The 17,975-nt window shown below is 39.6% G+C and overlaps 1 protein-coding gene across 7 annotated transcripts in view; it reads right to left on the bottom strand.

Annotated features, from left to right (window-relative positions):
• Window positions 1-17,975, bottom strand: part of ubr5 (ubiquitin protein ligase E3 component n-recognin 5) — a 55,131-nt gene that overhangs the window by 7,873 nt on the left and 29,283 nt on the right. For 6 of the 7 annotated variants that reach the window (XM_065299005.1, XM_065299008.1, XM_065299009.1 and 3 more), the window contains exons 30-48: window positions 17,852-17,970; window positions 12,394-12,520; window positions 12,175-12,304; window positions 11,123-11,283; window positions 10,657-10,896; window positions 10,453-10,576; window positions 10,171-10,282; window positions 9,726-9,857; window positions 6,591-6,848; window positions 6,040-6,308; window positions 5,756-5,967; window positions 5,441-5,674; window positions 5,070-5,143; window positions 3,798-3,970; window positions 3,594-3,707; window positions 2,085-2,302; window positions 1,885-2,005; window positions 1,449-1,794; window positions 162-249 (exon numbers count right to left, since the gene is read on the bottom strand). In XM_065299005.1, coding sequence (XP_065155077.1) covers window positions 162-249; window positions 1,449-1,794; window positions 1,885-2,005; window positions 2,085-2,302; window positions 3,594-3,707; window positions 3,798-3,970; window positions 5,070-5,143; window positions 5,441-5,674; window positions 5,756-5,967; window positions 6,040-6,308; window positions 6,591-6,848; window positions 9,726-9,857; window positions 10,171-10,282; window positions 10,453-10,576; window positions 10,657-10,896; window positions 11,123-11,283; window positions 12,175-12,304; window positions 12,394-12,520; window positions 17,852-17,970 — 3,252 coding nt within the window. The remainder of the gene's footprint in view (window positions 1-161; window positions 250-1,448; window positions 1,795-1,884; window positions 2,006-2,084; window positions 2,303-3,593; window positions 3,708-3,797; window positions 3,971-5,069; window positions 5,144-5,440; window positions 5,675-5,755; window positions 5,968-6,039; window positions 6,309-6,590; window positions 6,849-9,725; window positions 9,858-10,170; window positions 10,283-10,452; window positions 10,577-10,656; window positions 10,897-11,122; window positions 11,284-12,174; window positions 12,305-12,393; window positions 12,521-17,851; window positions 17,971-17,975) is intronic. The other variant, XM_065299011.1, reaches the window with a different exon arrangement.

Raw genomic sequence — 17,975 nt, 5'->3', positions numbered from 1 at the left:
CCAACCCTAGACATTAGAATCAAAAATGTAATCGAATCGAGGATTTGGAGAATCGTGACACCCCTACTTGAGTCGAAAAAAAGGAGCGGTCTAATGACAAAAGACAACTTAATTCTACATCATAATTGCTCGTTCATAATGATGATAAATGTTCAGGTCACCTGTCTCGGTCACGTCTGGATGCAGCTCTGAGTCCTCCACTTCTCCTCTCACGCTCACGATCTCTGTTCCTCAACCGCTGCATGAGATCTGAACACACAGGAAACATCATATATCTATTAAGCTTTGCAAAAATCACAAAAATTCTGATCATTTTAAAGACCATCCGTGTTTTTTAAATGCACCAAAAACAACACACTTTTAACCCTAAAAGGTTGTAAAATGATCTTTATTTTTACACAATCTTTCTCGCACTGACGGACGGATCAGAAGCATGCGCACAGATGCGCGGGCCCGCAACCCCAATATACACAGAATTAGAGTTTAAAAAATATCTGTTTTTGACAAGAATTCATGCAGATATAATCTGTTATGTCTTAAGTGAATGTTTGATTAACTGTTGGGGAAAATATCTGATGTGTAAGTTTATATATTAGATCCTTGCATTACAGGAGATCTTAAAGCGGTCTGTCTCAATGTCAATCAAACAATAAAAGAAAGAAAAAAGTTTTAATGTATGGATGCAGTGATTTTGCTTTAAACCTTTAAACTGAATCTTTTTCTCAAAATTGACTTTACTGACTCTGTCAACTTCAAACACATGTAGCTCTGCCATTTTTGTGTCAGATTCCAACAAATCAGACATCATTTTAAAGTTTTTTAATAAATAAAAGTAATTTTTGAAAATTTGCCAGCATACTCATTAAATCTGAAAATTTTAAGGCATTATCATGCAACATTACTGTACATTAAAAAGCTCATTATACTTCTGCGTAGGGCCAATGCTGTAACCTTGATGAAGTAGGCTACGCATCAATTTTTTTATTCATACTTCTGCGTCGTCATGCAATTACACATGTAGACCACTAGTAGGCAGTATTCAGGTGTAACCTACAACAGCCAAAGAAGCAACTTGCCCAATATACAAACAAATGAAGAAGAAGCTTGTGTATGTTATTTGAGAAGACGAGCAGTGATGGAGGTAAATAGACAGCGACTTTTGTTGCAGTTTAAGTTAAATATCACATCTCAACTTTGGCTATTTTTGTTTTGTCATACAAAAATCCGTATGAGGAAATGCAACGCAGATCTTTTTGACACGACAGGAGGGGTTCTAGCAGACCAATCACAGCGCTTGCGGTCTGTGTACCATTGACACCCTGTTACATTTTGGGAGAGTTGCACGTCAGGCTACGCCGTAGGCTACTGCGTACCTTTCGCGTCTCTGCCGTACAATTGAAGCATAAGTATAAAGCCGGCTTTTAAAGTAGAAGGAAAGTGATACGTACTGCTCGCCTGCATTCCCTTGCTGACGCTCTGCACGCAGTCAAGGTTGGGGAGTTTGTCGTTGGACAGAAAGGCCTGCGCGATAGCCGTGTAAAAACTGCGCGCCACTCCGCTACCCTCTCCTGGCTCGTCCTTAAATGTCACTTTGACGCGGTGCACAGCCATAGGTGTGGTGGTGCAGCGGCGCCCGAAGTGAGCGTTCAGCTGCCTCATGGTCTGTTGGATGAGCTGCTCTCGGTCCCGATCCACCTCCAGCGCCAGATCACGTGACTGCAGGTTCCTCAGCTTCTCCATCTCTCGCCGAAACTTGGACTCTTTCACCTCAAAACCTCCCAGTTCAGTCAGAATCTGCAACAATTGAGAAGGTAAATATTTTGTTTGGTGAAAAAATTATATGATGAGAAACGTTTCTCTTTCGAAAGCATGTGCTGTACTCACAGATCCTGGTTCCGCTCCCACATCCTCCATGAAAACGCGACCGAACAGCTCCAAAGACAGCCGCCATCGGCCCAGCAGCATGTCATGAGAGATCACCATCCCCATAAAACTGCAATGTGGACTGCAGGAAACAAATACACTTTAAAAACCTGCTAAAGATTTACCAAACTTTATTAAATCAGTATCACATGAATACTTACATAAAGGTGGGCAGCGGTGGGCCGTCGCTCTCTGTCAGACCGATCTCTGCCAGAAGGCTGCTCTTCAATTGAGCGGCCAGGTCGTGAGGGGAGGGGCCGGGCTTAGACGTATCCATGTCCGGCTCTGTGGAGGGCTGCTCGTCTCCGCTCCTCTGCCGAGACTCCATGCTCATCACGTTCTTCATGTTTGCAGAATACGACATCTTTGTGGGCAGAATCTGGGATGAGAATTACCCACAATACTTTTGGTTTGATGTCCCCATTTTAACTCAAAAGCACCCAAATAAACGAGTCTGATCAGCCATTAGAATTGGATGTGCAAAACATCCAGACCTTCTTGTTAGAATTGGAAATAATAACGCACACAAATATCTATGAACACGTACTGACAAAATACCATGAGAGAGAATCACATCACAGACTATCCCGTCTAGGGTTGCAAAGGGTGGAAAGTTTCTGGTAAATTTCGTGAAACTTTCCATGGGAACTAAATCTGGGGAATTTTGGAAATATTCAAAATTGGATACTTAACAGGAATTCATGGGAATTATTTGGAAATTTAGGGATATTTACATAAACTATATCATATTCAAACATAAAAAAAAAATGTTTGGTCATAAGCAGACATTTTTCAATGACACGGCTTTTCTTCTGATGTCTCTGTAGGAGCTCCGAGTAGAAGCTTTTCGTCCAGTTTGTTTGGATGCCCTGTTTCTCTTGGCCGCGCGGGTAATCGTCACAGAGCGCAGCACAAAAGTTATATTATACCATTTTATATTATATTATACTATTAGTTTTATTTTGAATTTTGACCGCTGCGCTTGCACTTTGCTCGACGCAACAACAAACCCGCCCTTGCACGGCGCAAGCCATTGAAATTAATGGGTTTCATAGCGCAGCACACACTGCGTCCTATGTGAAAGCCGCATTAGTCAAATGTCCAATTCCCTGACTTTTCTGTGACTTTCCGGGATGATGTCCGGGAGTACACCGTGAATTTATGAAAATGTATCTTAAACGTGTAAAATTAATAAACAATGCCAATAAACAGCTGTTTAAATGTAGATAGCGGAGGCTTGGGCCCGGAAATGGTATTCCTTATGTCACAAGTTAACAACCGGATTACATTTTGATAAATGGAAATAAAAATTTAAAGCAACAAAAACATCCATGACTTGGACAAAAAAATATAAAATTCCCTGACTTTCAGTGTCTGGAAAAGACCTTTTAAAATTCCATGATATTCCAGAAATTCCATGACCTGTGGGGACCCTTTGTGCATGTGACTGAGGAATGTGCAGGTTAGAAATTCATTAAATCTTGTTGATAAACAAAATTATGTTTTAACAACACTTAAGTTCCCTGTTAAAGGCAACTCTGCCATGCTTTCAAATTCCTAGTTAATTCCCGATAATTCCCATATATTCCCGTTAATTCCCATGGAAAGTTTCCAGCATAGAAAATTCCCAGAATTTTGCAACCCTAATCCCTACATGAGCCATGTTTTACCTGCAGGCAGTTCATGTCCACAGTCAGATCTGTCAGACCTTTGCTGGCCATGTACGAAGACGAGTAGAGGCCTTGACTTGGCCGTCCAAACAGGTCCTCCTTTCTGGCATTGGGCTGCGAGATGGCGAAATAATTTCTTTAATGACATCACAAACATAGAACATAATAATTACGCAGGGCTCTTGTACAGAGGAGGTCACTGACCTGCAGGAGATGTGGCTGATCAGCCAGAGGAATAGCCTCAGCAAGGGGCACTTCAAATGGGTTAGGGGGGATGCATCCCAAAAAGGTCATGGAGTCGGAGCGGCGGAAGAACGGATGATTATGTCCGGTCTCAGCAGGGACAGTCTCCTCGTCTTTATCCTGGAGAGTGGAGCCTATGGAGTCAAATGAACACAGTGCTTTATTTCGGTCTAATCTGATAACCTGAACATCTGACAGCACAGCACAGCACTTCACTTCACCAGCTAGGCATACATAAGACAAGTCTAGACGTAAAATGCGCTTCCCGTCCAACGTAGAATTTACACGTTGCACCATCTAAGCGTAGCGCATGTCCGAGACTAAATATTACGTCTAGTCAAAGGGAGGCATAAGGATAAATTGTTTACTTGTTTCTATGGAAAAATAGAAATAATTAAATTGACAAAACATTGGCATGTCTAATGCATACGTAAGCATTAGGCTTTCATGCATGCAGAGTGAGAGACCACAGCAATAAATTCTTATCTTATATAATACTAGGGTTGGGTATCGTAAGAAATTTTACGGTTCTGATTCCGGTTCTGCCTAACGATTCCCGGTTCTGATTCCATAAAAGAAATAATGCACAATACTTAAACAATTCCATTTGTGTTTATTAATCACTGTCAAAATATTTTAAATGTAAGTTGAATTAACACTTTAAGTTACTAAATAATTTATTCCTGTTAAAGTAGTTCTCGTAAGGTTTCCTACCGGGTTAAGTGGACATGTAAGGAGCAGTAGTTCTCAAACATTCGAAAACAATGCATCATTTGAGATTTAAATATGCTTGGAGCAAGTGTTTTGTCATATTACTTGTACAGCAGACTTTGCAGGATATAATTTTTGTATGTGCATGCACGCATTTATGCATATAGGCTTCTATATAATGCATACATATATATTTTGAAATATAAAAATGTAAACGAGGATCGGATATACGTAACAAAGGTGCGTGTTCATAGGTGCCAATTTCTTTTTGGTGTGGTGGGTGCTGAAATGTTTTTGAGCAATTGAGACTATGAGCTTATAGTCCAGCACCGGAGCACCCACGGGATCGGAGCAAATGTGCGTGTTTATTGTAGCACTACCATCCGTGAAATAACACACGGTTCAATTAAGAAACCTTTTTGGGGTAATGTTTCCAGCCACACTGAAAACATTTTCTGATGGTGTACTGGTAGCGCAGATTCATACTTTTTCGCAACCTTGTCTGTACTTTCAAGAACTCACTCTGATTGGTGTCTTCATCGTTTTCATGTTCAGAGTCTTCATTGTCTAAGCCGAGTTCCAGCAGCTCACGGTTCCTGAAGAACCAGCCAAGAAGCAAAAATTGAGCTAAATATTTTTTTAAACAAGCATCAATACACAAAGACCAAGCGATACAGATAGTCCTCAAAAGATTTCATTGCCTAAAAACATCCTGCATAAATCTTGAGCTATTCTCACAGAGACACAAAATGCTAACTTGTATGAAAACACCATACGGCATCTGAGGATACTTTTTCAATAAAACATCTTCTCTGTAAATCTATAAATTGTTAAATTAAATCAACACAGATGAGCAGTGTGATGAGCATCTGTAAATATTCAGCAGACATCACCTTTTCCTGTCTATCTGGGTGGTGTCAAGTGTGGTTTGCAGATTCATGGCTTTGATCCAGTATATGAGGGCTTGAAAGACATAAGCTACGTGTTTAAGCGAGCACACATCCAGCACAGGTAGAACGTCCGAGTGCTCGTCATTATGGGAACGCATCAGAGAAAGAGCGTAGTTCAAGAAGTCGCCACGTGCTGACATCATCCCCTGACGAGCCGTCAAAAGCGTGGCAGCACGACTGAAACCCAGAGCGAATGATCACATTTAATTTTTGAGATTCGGTAGAAATTAACTCTCACTTCGCTACCACACTCCTTACCGTCGGCCCTCGAGGGTGCGGAGGCTGGTTTCCTCACGTGCGGTCATGCGCTCCCTTCGACCGGTGTGCTGGGAAGCGTGCAGTGGATGACTGGGGTGACCAGGATCCCCAGCAGAGGACAACGCTGAGCCGTAACGCAGCTGAGCTTCTGTGGAATCCATAATGGACACCATCCAGTTCCAAGTCGGGATCAACTTCTCCTCCACAAAGTTCTGAAAAGTGACAAATGCTTTATGATGACCAGATCACTTTAAACCTGGCCCATATATGAAGTGACGCCTCACCTGTAGATTAACAGCGTCCTGATAGGTCAGTTTGACAGCGGCGGGGTACTGGGAGTAGACCAGGTGATTGTACTTGGGTATGAGGCTCATGAGGTCAGAGATCTGTCGGATAACGATGCTGTACGCTCGAGCCAGGCTGCTGGCGGATGTCAGATAGCTGCTGGAGTTACTGGCCTCCAAGGCTGCGGCCGCAGCGGCTGCGCTGGTGCTGATCGCACTGCTGCGCCGCAGGTTGGACGGGTCGATGTAAATAAGCCCTGTGGAGCTCGCTGGAGATGTTCAGAAGACATGTTAAAATTTTTGCAACTCGTTTGTATTGTTAAGAAATAAAAACATGCACTCTTTCAGTGAGGGGAACGTGCAGACATTTAAAGTATGCACTGGGACATCATTACCCATATCACATTTTACTTCATTTAATAATTCATACAAATTTTGACTTTGAGTAAGGACAAACAGTATGCAAGTTGAAATCAGCAAATCTTCATAATATCTGACTGACTGATGTGTGGATTATCATCTGAATAGTACTAGAGTAACTCATGACTAACCAGCAGGTGTAGAGGAGCTGGATGGTGCTCCTCCAGCAGTGCGCTGACTAGGTGTGGTGCGGACGGCCCACTGCATGGATCGAGGCGCTTGGGCAGCACTATTGGCGTGCGCTGAACCCGTGGTTCTTTCTAGAGGTTCATCCAGCAGGTATGTTTCCTGGTCCACGTCATCACTTTGACTGCTGCTGCTGTCTGAATCGCTCGAGTCATTTGACTGAGAATCGTCTTCTGAGAAGAACGCAGGAACACTGCTGGCACCTTCAGGACAGAGATGGACAAAAAAAGAGACGTCTCACATAACAGGTATTTTTGCATGTTAATCCCAGCTGTGTGGAAAGTAGGGGTGACCCCGAATAGTCGAAGATTCGATGCATCGATAGGAGAAGCCTGATTCGACTACCCATCTCACAGTCAAATCGTCGCAGATGTGTTATGAAATGAGGATCATTCAATTTTGGCTGTATATGGGTGCACACATTATATGATTTCACATATAACAGCTTTCTCACAATATATTAATATACAGCATATTATGATAATGCTGCAAATAATATGTGAAGTAGCAGCTTTCAATAAATATTTTTAAAATGTGTTAATAAATCCAACAACCCCTGTGACCGGGCTACATGTCCATAAGAGGTTTCTAAACCTTTGTTTCTACATTTAAAAGACAAAGCTGGCAAATTATATTACCGGTATGCCTTTCGTTCTTTTAATAATTTCTATATTTTATTTTATTTATAAATCACTTTGGGTTATCTGATTTAACTATTTGGCTTGTGTTTTGTTTCCGTGCACTTGAGGCATTTTGCATATTTGTTCTGCACTTTGTTACTTCTGACCTTATTTTATTTTAAAAAATTGTATTTATTATAAACTTAAATTTTGATCTAATTTAAGTCTGTAAATTTTGGATTGCTTTTCGTTGTATCGATGTTGCGCTATTGCGTGCTGGCCATGCTTGCGCATGTAATTTAGCCGAACGGGCTAGGTGCTCTGCGTCTCATATTTAGGAGTTCATCAAACTAAACATTAAGAAAATTGATGTTTTTCGACGAGTATAAGTTTTTAAAATGTATTTAAAACTGTTATCTTGTCAAAAGTTAAACTACAAAACAGGTAAGCCGTTTATTTTATTTCGGTGATTAAACGGAAACTAGTATCTGCACCGAACCTATTTCTTCCTGACACGACTGTCTTTCTTGTGATTTAATATTATGGTCGGTCAGTGTTCACTTTCAAATGATAGCAAAGAGATTCCTGAAATAAATAATATCATCCGGTCTTTCTGTATCTAAAGTTAATACAGAGATGATCAAAGTCAAAGCAAGCAAGCAGGTATTTCTGTGCTAAATAATAACGCGTAGTGTCTATAAAATCATTAATTTCAGTGTTTTTCTTGTTATAAATTAAAGTTTAGTGAATTGTATATAAAGATTAGTTTTTATCATTTAAAGTCACAATCACAAATTATTTTTCATTTCTCATTTGTCGGGTTTTTTTGGTCATGACTGCTTTGACGCGCTATCTCCAAATTAAATAAAAACACTTAATTGTAGCCGGAGTTTCCAAGGCAGGATCACCTTTGTTATTTTTTTAGGTTTAGTTATCAAAATGTATTTTTGTGTGATGTTCTGTAGATCGTGGCTTTAAAATGTTATGAGAAATAATTAAAAAAATGTTGCCTTACATTTTACCTTAAAAAAATATATATATAAATGCATCGTCAGTTTTGTCTTCGTTTATTACTTGAAAGACAGTTTTGGTCACTTTATCAGAAAGTTGTTTATGTGTGCTGCTTGTGAAAGAAAATAAAAGTTACCAATTTGTACCTGGTCTGGCCCCCTCCCAACCCATGCACACAAACATAGATGATTCGACTATCGGTCGACTATGGAAAGATTCGACCATTCTGATTCGAATATGTAAATCCTTAGTCGAGGACACCCCTAGTGGAAAGCTTTAGTAAAGTTGCCAGTGCAAAATTATCAAATTTACTGATTACAGCTAAAAGCAGATATTTTGAACACAAACGAATTAGGACCTAATGACCTTATAAGTTGTTCTGTAATTTTTTGTCAGAAGTACCGTATTTTCCAGACTATAAATCAAACTTTTTTCATAGTTTGGCGGGTCCTGGAACTTCTAGTCAGGTGCGACTTATACGTCAAAATTATTTCATATGAACCAAGAGAAACCATTACCGTCTACAGCCCGAGAGTCCGCTCTATGCTGCTCCTGTATTTATGTAATTCAATGATGCAGAATGATATCGAGAGCTTGGTGAACTTGATTCATGTTATTTTAGCCAATTCAGCCTCTCAGGTATGTTCTGTATGCTATTGTGTATCGCGTAAATAACGGTTTATGTTACTTTAACATGTACCTATTCAGCCTGCTGTTCTGTGCTTTTGTTTAGTTGAATAACTTGCCTTTCCAGATGAAATTTCTGTTCTTCGGCTTGGATTTTGTGAAATCATTTTCTAAATAAACACGACGTATAGACCGTTTCATCGGACGCATCTGCAGTGACTCGATTACGTGACTGGTTGGAACTTCACTTCCGGTGTCTGTTTGTTTAATGGTCTGACTAGTTGCTAAACTGAACTCTTGAAAAAAATACATCGTCGGAAATAAGAAATGTTTTGGTTTCCTAGGTAATCTATGTGTTGTTTATTTTGCTTGTCATATAAATAAACTACTTTTAAAAGACTTTCTTGTTAATTATTCTTAGCGGAGTTTACCGATAGTTATGTGTATTCCACATAACGTTTATGCTGTTACGTCTGAAACCGTCTATAGTCCAGTGTAGTGTGACTTATATATGTTTTTCCTCTTTAAAACGCATTTTTGACTTGAACTTAAACTCCGGAGCGACTTATAGTCCGGAAAATACGGTAGATAAGCAATAAGAGTGCAAGAAAATACTGACATGTGAATATCATGATATTTTGTTTAACAATACTATATCGATTCTTAAAAAAATCTTAAAAAAAGCAAAATCAATATTTTTAAAATAAAAATCAAGATTCATGAAAAGTAAAGTGAGCTGACATGACCTGACCCGTTAAGTACTATGCAATGGAAAAGCATCATATGTCATAGGTTATTTTAGAGATAAACACTTTTAAGCACCTGCTTCAGATCCCGCGGTCGCAGCCGTCACAACGCTCCGCCGGCCACTTGCATTGTCTTGGTTGCTATGGTTACTCTCACTGTCACTCTCAGTCTCAGCAGCAGCAAGTAAATCCAACTCCATATCGCTTCCTATAAGGCAAGAACAAAAAGTATTCATAAAATAAGACTATAAATTATGAATGATTATAAACAATCCAAACACAAATGAATGCTGTCATGCCTGGAAAAAAATGATGGAGATATGCAAAATTCAACACATCTGTACACTTAAACGTGTGTTGTGTACTTTTAAAAGCATGATAAAAATGGAGATTAGCCAAACTTCCTGACAAGATGTTGTTTGATGATTTATATCTGTAGAGTGAGCTTTAATCTGTCGAGTAGTTCTTGTTCAGCAGGTTATTCAGTGTTCAAGGGGTTTTCTATAAACAGCTCTGCTCACCATCCTCATCGTGTTCATCATGCTGCCCTTCAGCCTCTGCATTCTCCTCCCCTGCCTCCTCCTGGTCGTCATGGTGATCCTCTTCACCTGCAACACCCTCCACCACCTCCACCTGAACAGGTAAACAAGCAGTTACACCTGAAGCTTACATCAAACTTGATGGACCATAAAATAACAGTAATACATAAGACAAATCAATACAATTTTACAATTAACAATTACACTAGATTTATTGAAAATCTACACACACGCAGGCACACCGGACGCAAAGGCGTCACATACCTCTTCTACATCGGCAGACACAATATCATCCTGCTCCTCGTCACGTCCGCGGGCCGTCTGTGATTGACTGCTGCGTCGGGGCTGTGGGTTTCTGATGATGTATGAGGAGACAGATGCACTGGAGCTAAGAGAAACAACCACAACATAAGCTAGATGAACTTTCAGCAAATAAACTTTTCAGTGCTCTCATTTACTGTGACGAACCTGCTGGACTGATCTGGAGAGGGTCGTGGTGGGAGAGGCTCCACTGAGAAGAGCTCCTCGCTGCCCTGCACGGCATCAATGCTGGTGCTGGCCAGGGTGAAGGGCGCCGTCGGGCGTGCGATGCCCATACGCACCGGCACGATCAGGGATTCGGCCACATTGCAGAGCTCTTCCACTGCATATGGCAACAGCGCCTGGAACACTCGCCTGCACTTCCCGATGGGCTGAGGGATGAAGTTGCTGAGGGAACACAGAGGAAGTGATCAGGGTAAAAATATTTCTGCCTTTGAACCAGCATAAAATACATTTACAGCCCATTATCCATAATTACATCAAAGTAGAATGGAGCCCCATTGGATGGGAAACGTTAAAAATAAAGACAAATTTTATTTGATTAAGCAAAGATGAACTGCAAAATTAAAACCAGGAACAACTTTGAAGCAAATAGTGAATAAACCAGCCATACTTTTTCTTCTTCGAGGAAGCCATCTCCACACTGAGGATCACAAAGACTCTGGCCACGGAGCGCAGGAACCTGCGTGTAACGTTAATGGCCTCCTCCCTTCGACCGGGGGTGTATTTGTTCTGCAGCTCCTTCACCAGAGTCCCTAACAGCGTGTCAATAAACTAGAAAGCAAGAGGGAAGAATTACTACAATGCTGATATCCAAATGCATTTCCAAAATAAAAGGAATAAAAGGAACAGTTTACCAAAACTTGAAAATATCTCAATTTACTCACCCACAGCCCATCACTAATGTGTATGACTTAGTTAGCAAACTATTTAACTAACTAATTTTCATATTTAGCTAAACTGTTCCTTTAAGACAGTTCTGAAATGCCATTCACTTTAATTCACATAATGAAAGTCATCACTGTAAGGTATACAGATTAGGGCTGCACCATAAATCGCATGCGGTTGTCATGCGCATTTCTGCAATATTTGGGCAATATTGCATTCATAATCACGGACAAATCCCCCGTTTGTTTTGTGCATATTTGTTGTGCAGCCATAATACAGATGCATCAAGTATGAGACTTATTAACTCTTTCCCCGCCATTGATGAGTTATCTCGTCAATTAAGAGAAAACGCTTCCATGACAATGACAAATTTTTATGGCAATCCATATTTCCGCTATTATCCACTAGATGGCGCTCTTACGCAACTTATAAAACACTAAAGCATCCACTGATCCAAAAACAGTAAAAACTCTGTGTATGTTTTGATCATTGCTCTGAATCTGATCTCTAACAAACGTCCTTTACAAAAATGCTAATTATCTCAGCTTTATTTGAAAGGTGATAAAAATGAAGATAGAATAAAAAAAATTGTTAGAAAGCAAAGGGTCCATTCTGTCATTTGATAAATTGCAAGGTTATATATTTTAAGAAAAATATTTTTTCGAAGGCATTAAACTTCATAAAAACTGCTAGCGCTGGCTGGCAACTTTTTTTAAATGCTGGCGAGTAAAGAATTATGTTTTGACAACTAAATGTAGTATTGATTATATCACTCACGGTGATGTCTGGTGCACACTTGACAATAAGACAGTGTGTGAAACAGTCCAGCCTGATGGTGCCGCTCTGCTGGTTCAGGTACATCTGCTCTTCTGGTAAGAGGTGTGCAATTCTGCTGCTGGCACTTAGACTGAAACATACAACAAAGTATTTGTAAAGCCACACGAACTGAGTGCATTTGCCTGAAGCCACTTTAAACATTATATTAAAAACACTTACGGGTCTTTGTTTTCCTGAGAGCCGAACATTATCATTGACTTAAGGGCGTTCCAGTCCTGTAACACTCGCTCTAATGCAAGCTGGGCAAACCGAGGAGGCTCCAGATCATGATCAGGCATATCAGAGTCTGTAAGATAGAGAGAGACAGACAAAGAGGTTAGGGACAATGTGAAAAAATATATGAAGAGTTTGGTTCCAAAATAGGGCTGGGCGATATGGCAAAAATGTGATCTCGAAATAAAAATTCCATATTGACCGATAACGATCAGTGGCGGAGCCAGAGGGCTAGTTGGGGTGGCAAATGCCACCCCAGACGAAGTCCTTGCCACCCCTGTTGCCACCCCGCTAAAAACATTACACTGTTTGATTTTTACGAACATTTCTCAAATCTCCCAACGGACGTGACTGCATCTTACGCAGCAAGCACAAGCGTGCTGTTGCTGCTACACTTTTCATTAGGCTTGTTCGACTTCATGCGACGCAGCAGAAACCGACAGCCGGATGACCTCAAAGTTCCGCGAGAGCGGTTTAAAAGCAAACTCCTCCGTATGATTTCGCGAATCGCTCTCGCGGTACTTTGACGTAATCCAGCACCGCATGAAGTCGAACAAGCCTATTGGTTAAGCTGACACGCAGCTCCTTCGTGCTTCAAAACATAACGCGGCAGCACAAACAGGATCGATGAAGAGCGCTTTGCTGGTATGTACGGCTTTTATTGGCATTAAATTAAACAAAGTACTGTTTTAACGGGAAGTAAGGAGACGTTGCACTGTAGTGCTTAGCATTAATACTTCAATGAGCACTAGTCGTGTGAAACTGACTAATACTGTCACTGACTAATTTACGCCTGCGTGAAGATGCTTAAAACAATAAAAAACATGTCGTTAGCAAATGTTCAGCAACAATCACAGACATTAGGTAGGCTTATTCATATTGGCACGTGAAATGCAGCATATTGAACTTAATAAAGCCACCGTGGAGATAGTACAGGGATGTAAACAGCGTGCTTTTTTCACGTCGGTTTGGGTGACTTGGGTTTGAGGGTTGGATTATAATTTCACAAAGTCATCTGAAGCCATTCCATAGCTTAATGTGAGGAACAGAAGTCTATTTACATAATTACATTAAAGTTTACGAAAACTCGTTCCCTCCTCCCTAAACATAACATGTCTAGACGTCTTTAAGCAATTTTCCTTGTGTTGTCAAATAGGCTAGACCTCAATATACTCAGATTTTGTCGTAATGTATTACTTTAGTATTTGTATTATTTGTAACGGTGTACTTATGGTAAATAATAACAAGCAAATTGTTCCTAGTTTTGGTTTCTTCATGAGGTGTGTAACCAAGTTACCAACTTCTTTCTAAAGAAGCAAAAGTCAGGTGCAGATCAGGGCCAAACAGATCCCAGTTGTTCTATTTTATGCTGTATACTTATAATTGTGTACATTTTGGAAGATAAACAACTTTAATTTAATCTATATACATTTTGTGGAAAATAATTTATTTTTAGTGTAATTGAACACTTTGTATATTGACCCCCCAAAGTAATACCTTGCCACCCCTTTGCCACCCCTGGTTTAAAAGTCTAGCTCCGCCACTGATAACGATATACGATTTCGATATAAGATGCTAATGCTTCCAGCTTTAAAAGTGTATGCCAACAATGACTGAAGCCACAAAAAAAGAGGGTTCATTAAATAAATGTTTTTTAGACAGCCAAACCACTTCCATATAACAGAATTTGTGCTACCTTTTTTTGTCCACAATTTCATCATCTTTGGATAATTATGTATTACACATAGGCAGATGTATTTTGGCTGTCACTACAACAATGACAAAGCAACCAAATCTTAAATTTTTCCACTTAATCATAAGACTATATTCATCTTGTTTTACTATTCAGGCATCTGTATTAAATGTAAATATAAGTTATGAAATTGTCTGTCAACATGATTTAACAATAGCAATAAATACAAATAATACACTGCACAGTCCTCACTTTATGAATTAAATGTGTGCAAAATGTATTCAGTTAATACTAATAGTAGTGAGGAGTTTTCATTTATTGTTTGTAATGAACATTTCTGACACAGTGCAGTCTTTAAAGCTGCCTTGGGTCTTAAAGTTACAGTAGCCTGCTGCTTTCTGTTTCAATATACTGATAAACATACAGCTGTTTATATTCACTTAAACTAAAAAAGAAAACATTGTTTAGTGATCACACATGTGTTTACTGCTCTCGTGAGCCCTCGTATCAGAGGAACATAGCTATATGAGATATACACGCTGGTAAACAGATGTTAAGTGCGTCGCGTTGTGGAAACACATAGTCACACACTCGCGTGCACACCAAAGCAATGTTTTTAATTGTTTCCAATGGAAGCTTGGCGTTCTTCGAAATAAGCCAGCAGCTAGCGGTTTTCTTCCGCGATGAAAGCCGCCGCACGGTGGTTTTTCCGCGTTCAGGGCTGAGCGCAGAGGGTTAAAAAATATTCAACTTCAAGGCAAAATCTCCGCTCGTCAAAGTCAGTTCTCACACGGCCGTCCAATCACAGTGTAGGAGGGGCGGGACATTACCACAGCAACCAACCGGCTCTCAGCTGAAAAACAGCTGGCATTCGGCACTGTCCAGGCGATTTCAGCCTCGTTTAAAAGTTTTGGTGTGCACAACCCCACAGTATAGTATATTCACTGCAGCGGTGGATTGGCTAATTTTCTTTATCTTTTCTAAATTTGTAAATGTCCTGTACTTTCAAAGCGGTGCAGACATGTGTGCGTGCAAGATGGACGCGAGAAGAAAGTACTGTACCTTTTCTGTCTGCTATGATCCAGGCTTTAATGCAACCTGCTTGTGCTTTAATAAGGCGCTTGTCGTTGTTTGCGATCCATGACGAGAAACGGACGTAAGTCCAACATTACACAAAAGTACTGATCAATCCATATCGAGTAAAAATGTCCGGAGCTTATCATCGTTATCGATTTAAATTTCATCGCGATTCGATGTGATATCGTTTATCGGCACAGCCCTATTCCAAAATGCAATAAACGCCATTTTTGAAAAAAATGAGTTACTACCAGAATCAGTATTATATCAGGTCAGTGTTTAAAAGTAAATTCTTAATTTTACGCAAAATCCAATATCTGCCGTATTATTCTGTCATCTTTTCTCCCTTTTTTCCCAAAACACAATAAACGCCACTCCCCCTTTTCTACAGAATGCCATAAATCCACTCCACAGATTACAGCCCACCATTCCACGCAATGTAAACAAACAATGGCGGCGCGTTGAGTACACGGATTCTAGTTTTCCTCATCTACTATGTACTTCGTGATCACCAAACAAGCAAAAACAAAATATTACTTTAATAGCATTGATAAACCTGTGATGGTTTTCTGTGACGGGAAAGAAACGTAAGCCATCAACATCTAATAATTTACGCAAGAGGCACTCGGGAGACGGGTGCTTGTTTGCCCGGGCCGACAGCATCAAGTCTCTGTCATGCTAACACATTGACCCCAGGGGATCTTATGAAAAACTTTCCATTATTTTACTCAGTCAACGAAAATCGAGCAGGACCAAAACATTTTACAGCTGATCACTGTGAAAACCGTTAAGCGACGACGTCAAGTATAACCGCAGCAATGACAGTGTTCTTAACATCACAAAGTAAGTGTTTAGATTAATGACATTAATGTTTGTATTTTTTATTAGTGTGTACAACTAGTCAACTAAATGAATATAACATGGCAAAGATGAATGCACATTTATATAGGCTATTGATTCAATAGATTTATAGCATTTTGAATAAAAACTTGTCATGGATTTATTGCATTTTGTGGAAAAAATAATCAGTTTTTATAATAAATCTTTGAAAATCAAGTTATGGATTTGAATTTATGTTTTTATAACCTAAAGATGCTATGTGAAAGTTTGTAACAGAAAGTAGTGGTTTTCATCTTCTCACTTTCTTGGTATAGAAAACAAGTTTTTACAGAAATTTGTCAAAATGGATTTATTGCGTTTTGGAACCAAACTCTTCATATACACTTGTTTTTATAACCTTTTATAAAAATGTAGCTGCTTGCTCTGTACTTAAAACACCTTTTGTTAACTGTAACCAGGACTCCACATGCACTCAAAAATATTTACTTAGAGGTGGTTTCCCAGAGAGGATTTATTTTATGTTGTTTGAAAATCAGTATGAATTTATTTTTTTCTGATGAACACAAAAGAAGATATTTTGATAAATGATGGTAAGCACACATGATTGTAACCATTAATATCCATAGTAGGAAAAACAAATACAATGGAAGTCAAAGGGTACCATCAACTGTGTGCTTACCACCATTTATCAAAATATCTTCCATAGTAGGAAAACAAATATTATTAAAGTCAATGTTCGTGGCAGCTCTGTGCTTACGGAGCTGCCATTTATCAAAATATCAAAACATTTTATCAAAATATCTTCTTCATCATTCAACAATATTTCCATAATATTAGTTTTCCTACTATAGAAGTCAATGGGTACAATCAGATGTGTTCTTACCATCATTTATCAAAATATCTTCTTTTGTGTTTATCAAAATAATAAAACTCATACAGGTTGAGACCAACATGAGAGTGGGTAAATGATAGAATTTTATTTTTGGGTGAACTATCCCTTTAATTTAAAACATCTTACACCGACATATCTAAACATAAAGTACATCACTGCCATTGTTTTGTCTCAAGATGCACACCAGTATTGCTTTTTGTACAGGGTTCGCACACCTTAGTTAACTTAAAATTCAAGGACCTTTCAAGGACTTTCCAGGTCCAATACCCTCAAATTCAAGGACTAAATGTGGGGACACATTTCAAGTGAGAGCAAGGTTACATTGTGTTACCTTTTAAGATACATTGTTACAGTTCCCTTTCGAGGGAATTCGCGCTGCGTCACTGCAGTGACACTTTAGGGACCCCTCCAGGGGTAAGTGCGTATGAACGTGTATATCAAATTCAACCAATGGTGACCCGGGAGCCAGTAAGTTTATTGCTATCTGAAATATTGCCAAAGACATTACAGGGACGCAGGAAGTATGGCAAGGAAGACGCAGCGCCTTCAGTTACATACGTAACCAGAAACATTTTATGTGTCAAACACAACTATGCAAAAAAAGCATTTTGGTATGAATCAACATTTTTTCCAGAAAATGTCTTGCATATATTTAAGCACATAGATTTAAGCATGTATGTATATTTTCAAAAACTTCCCAAGGCCTTGCATTTTCCCCCCAGATTCACAAACTTTTAAGGACCTGTGGGAACCCTGTTATGTTTGTAAAAACTACTTAAATGTTCTAATATAATGAATGCCTAGTCCTGGATTAATCTAAACCATGTCTGGGAAACCACCCCTTAGTGTTTATGATCCAATACACAACCTGATAAAATCCACTTTCCCACTGTAACACAAACCTTCAGCGCTGGCGGCTTTCCGGTTCCGGTCCTCTCGGATGCGGGGTGGTCGATACTGACAATGCTCCACGCTCTGCCTAGCAACAGTCTGCACCAGGAACAGCAAGATGTGCTCTCCTCTGTC

This window comes from Paramisgurnus dabryanus, chromosome 13 (assembly GCF_030506205.2).
Source record: "Paramisgurnus dabryanus chromosome 13, PD_genome_1.1, whole genome shotgun sequence".
Classification (NCBI taxonomy): domain Eukaryota; kingdom Metazoa; phylum Chordata; class Actinopteri; order Cypriniformes; family Cobitidae; genus Paramisgurnus; species Paramisgurnus dabryanus.
The sequence above is the reverse complement of the archived record's forward strand: the minus strand, read 5'-3'. Positions and strand labels throughout refer to the sequence as shown.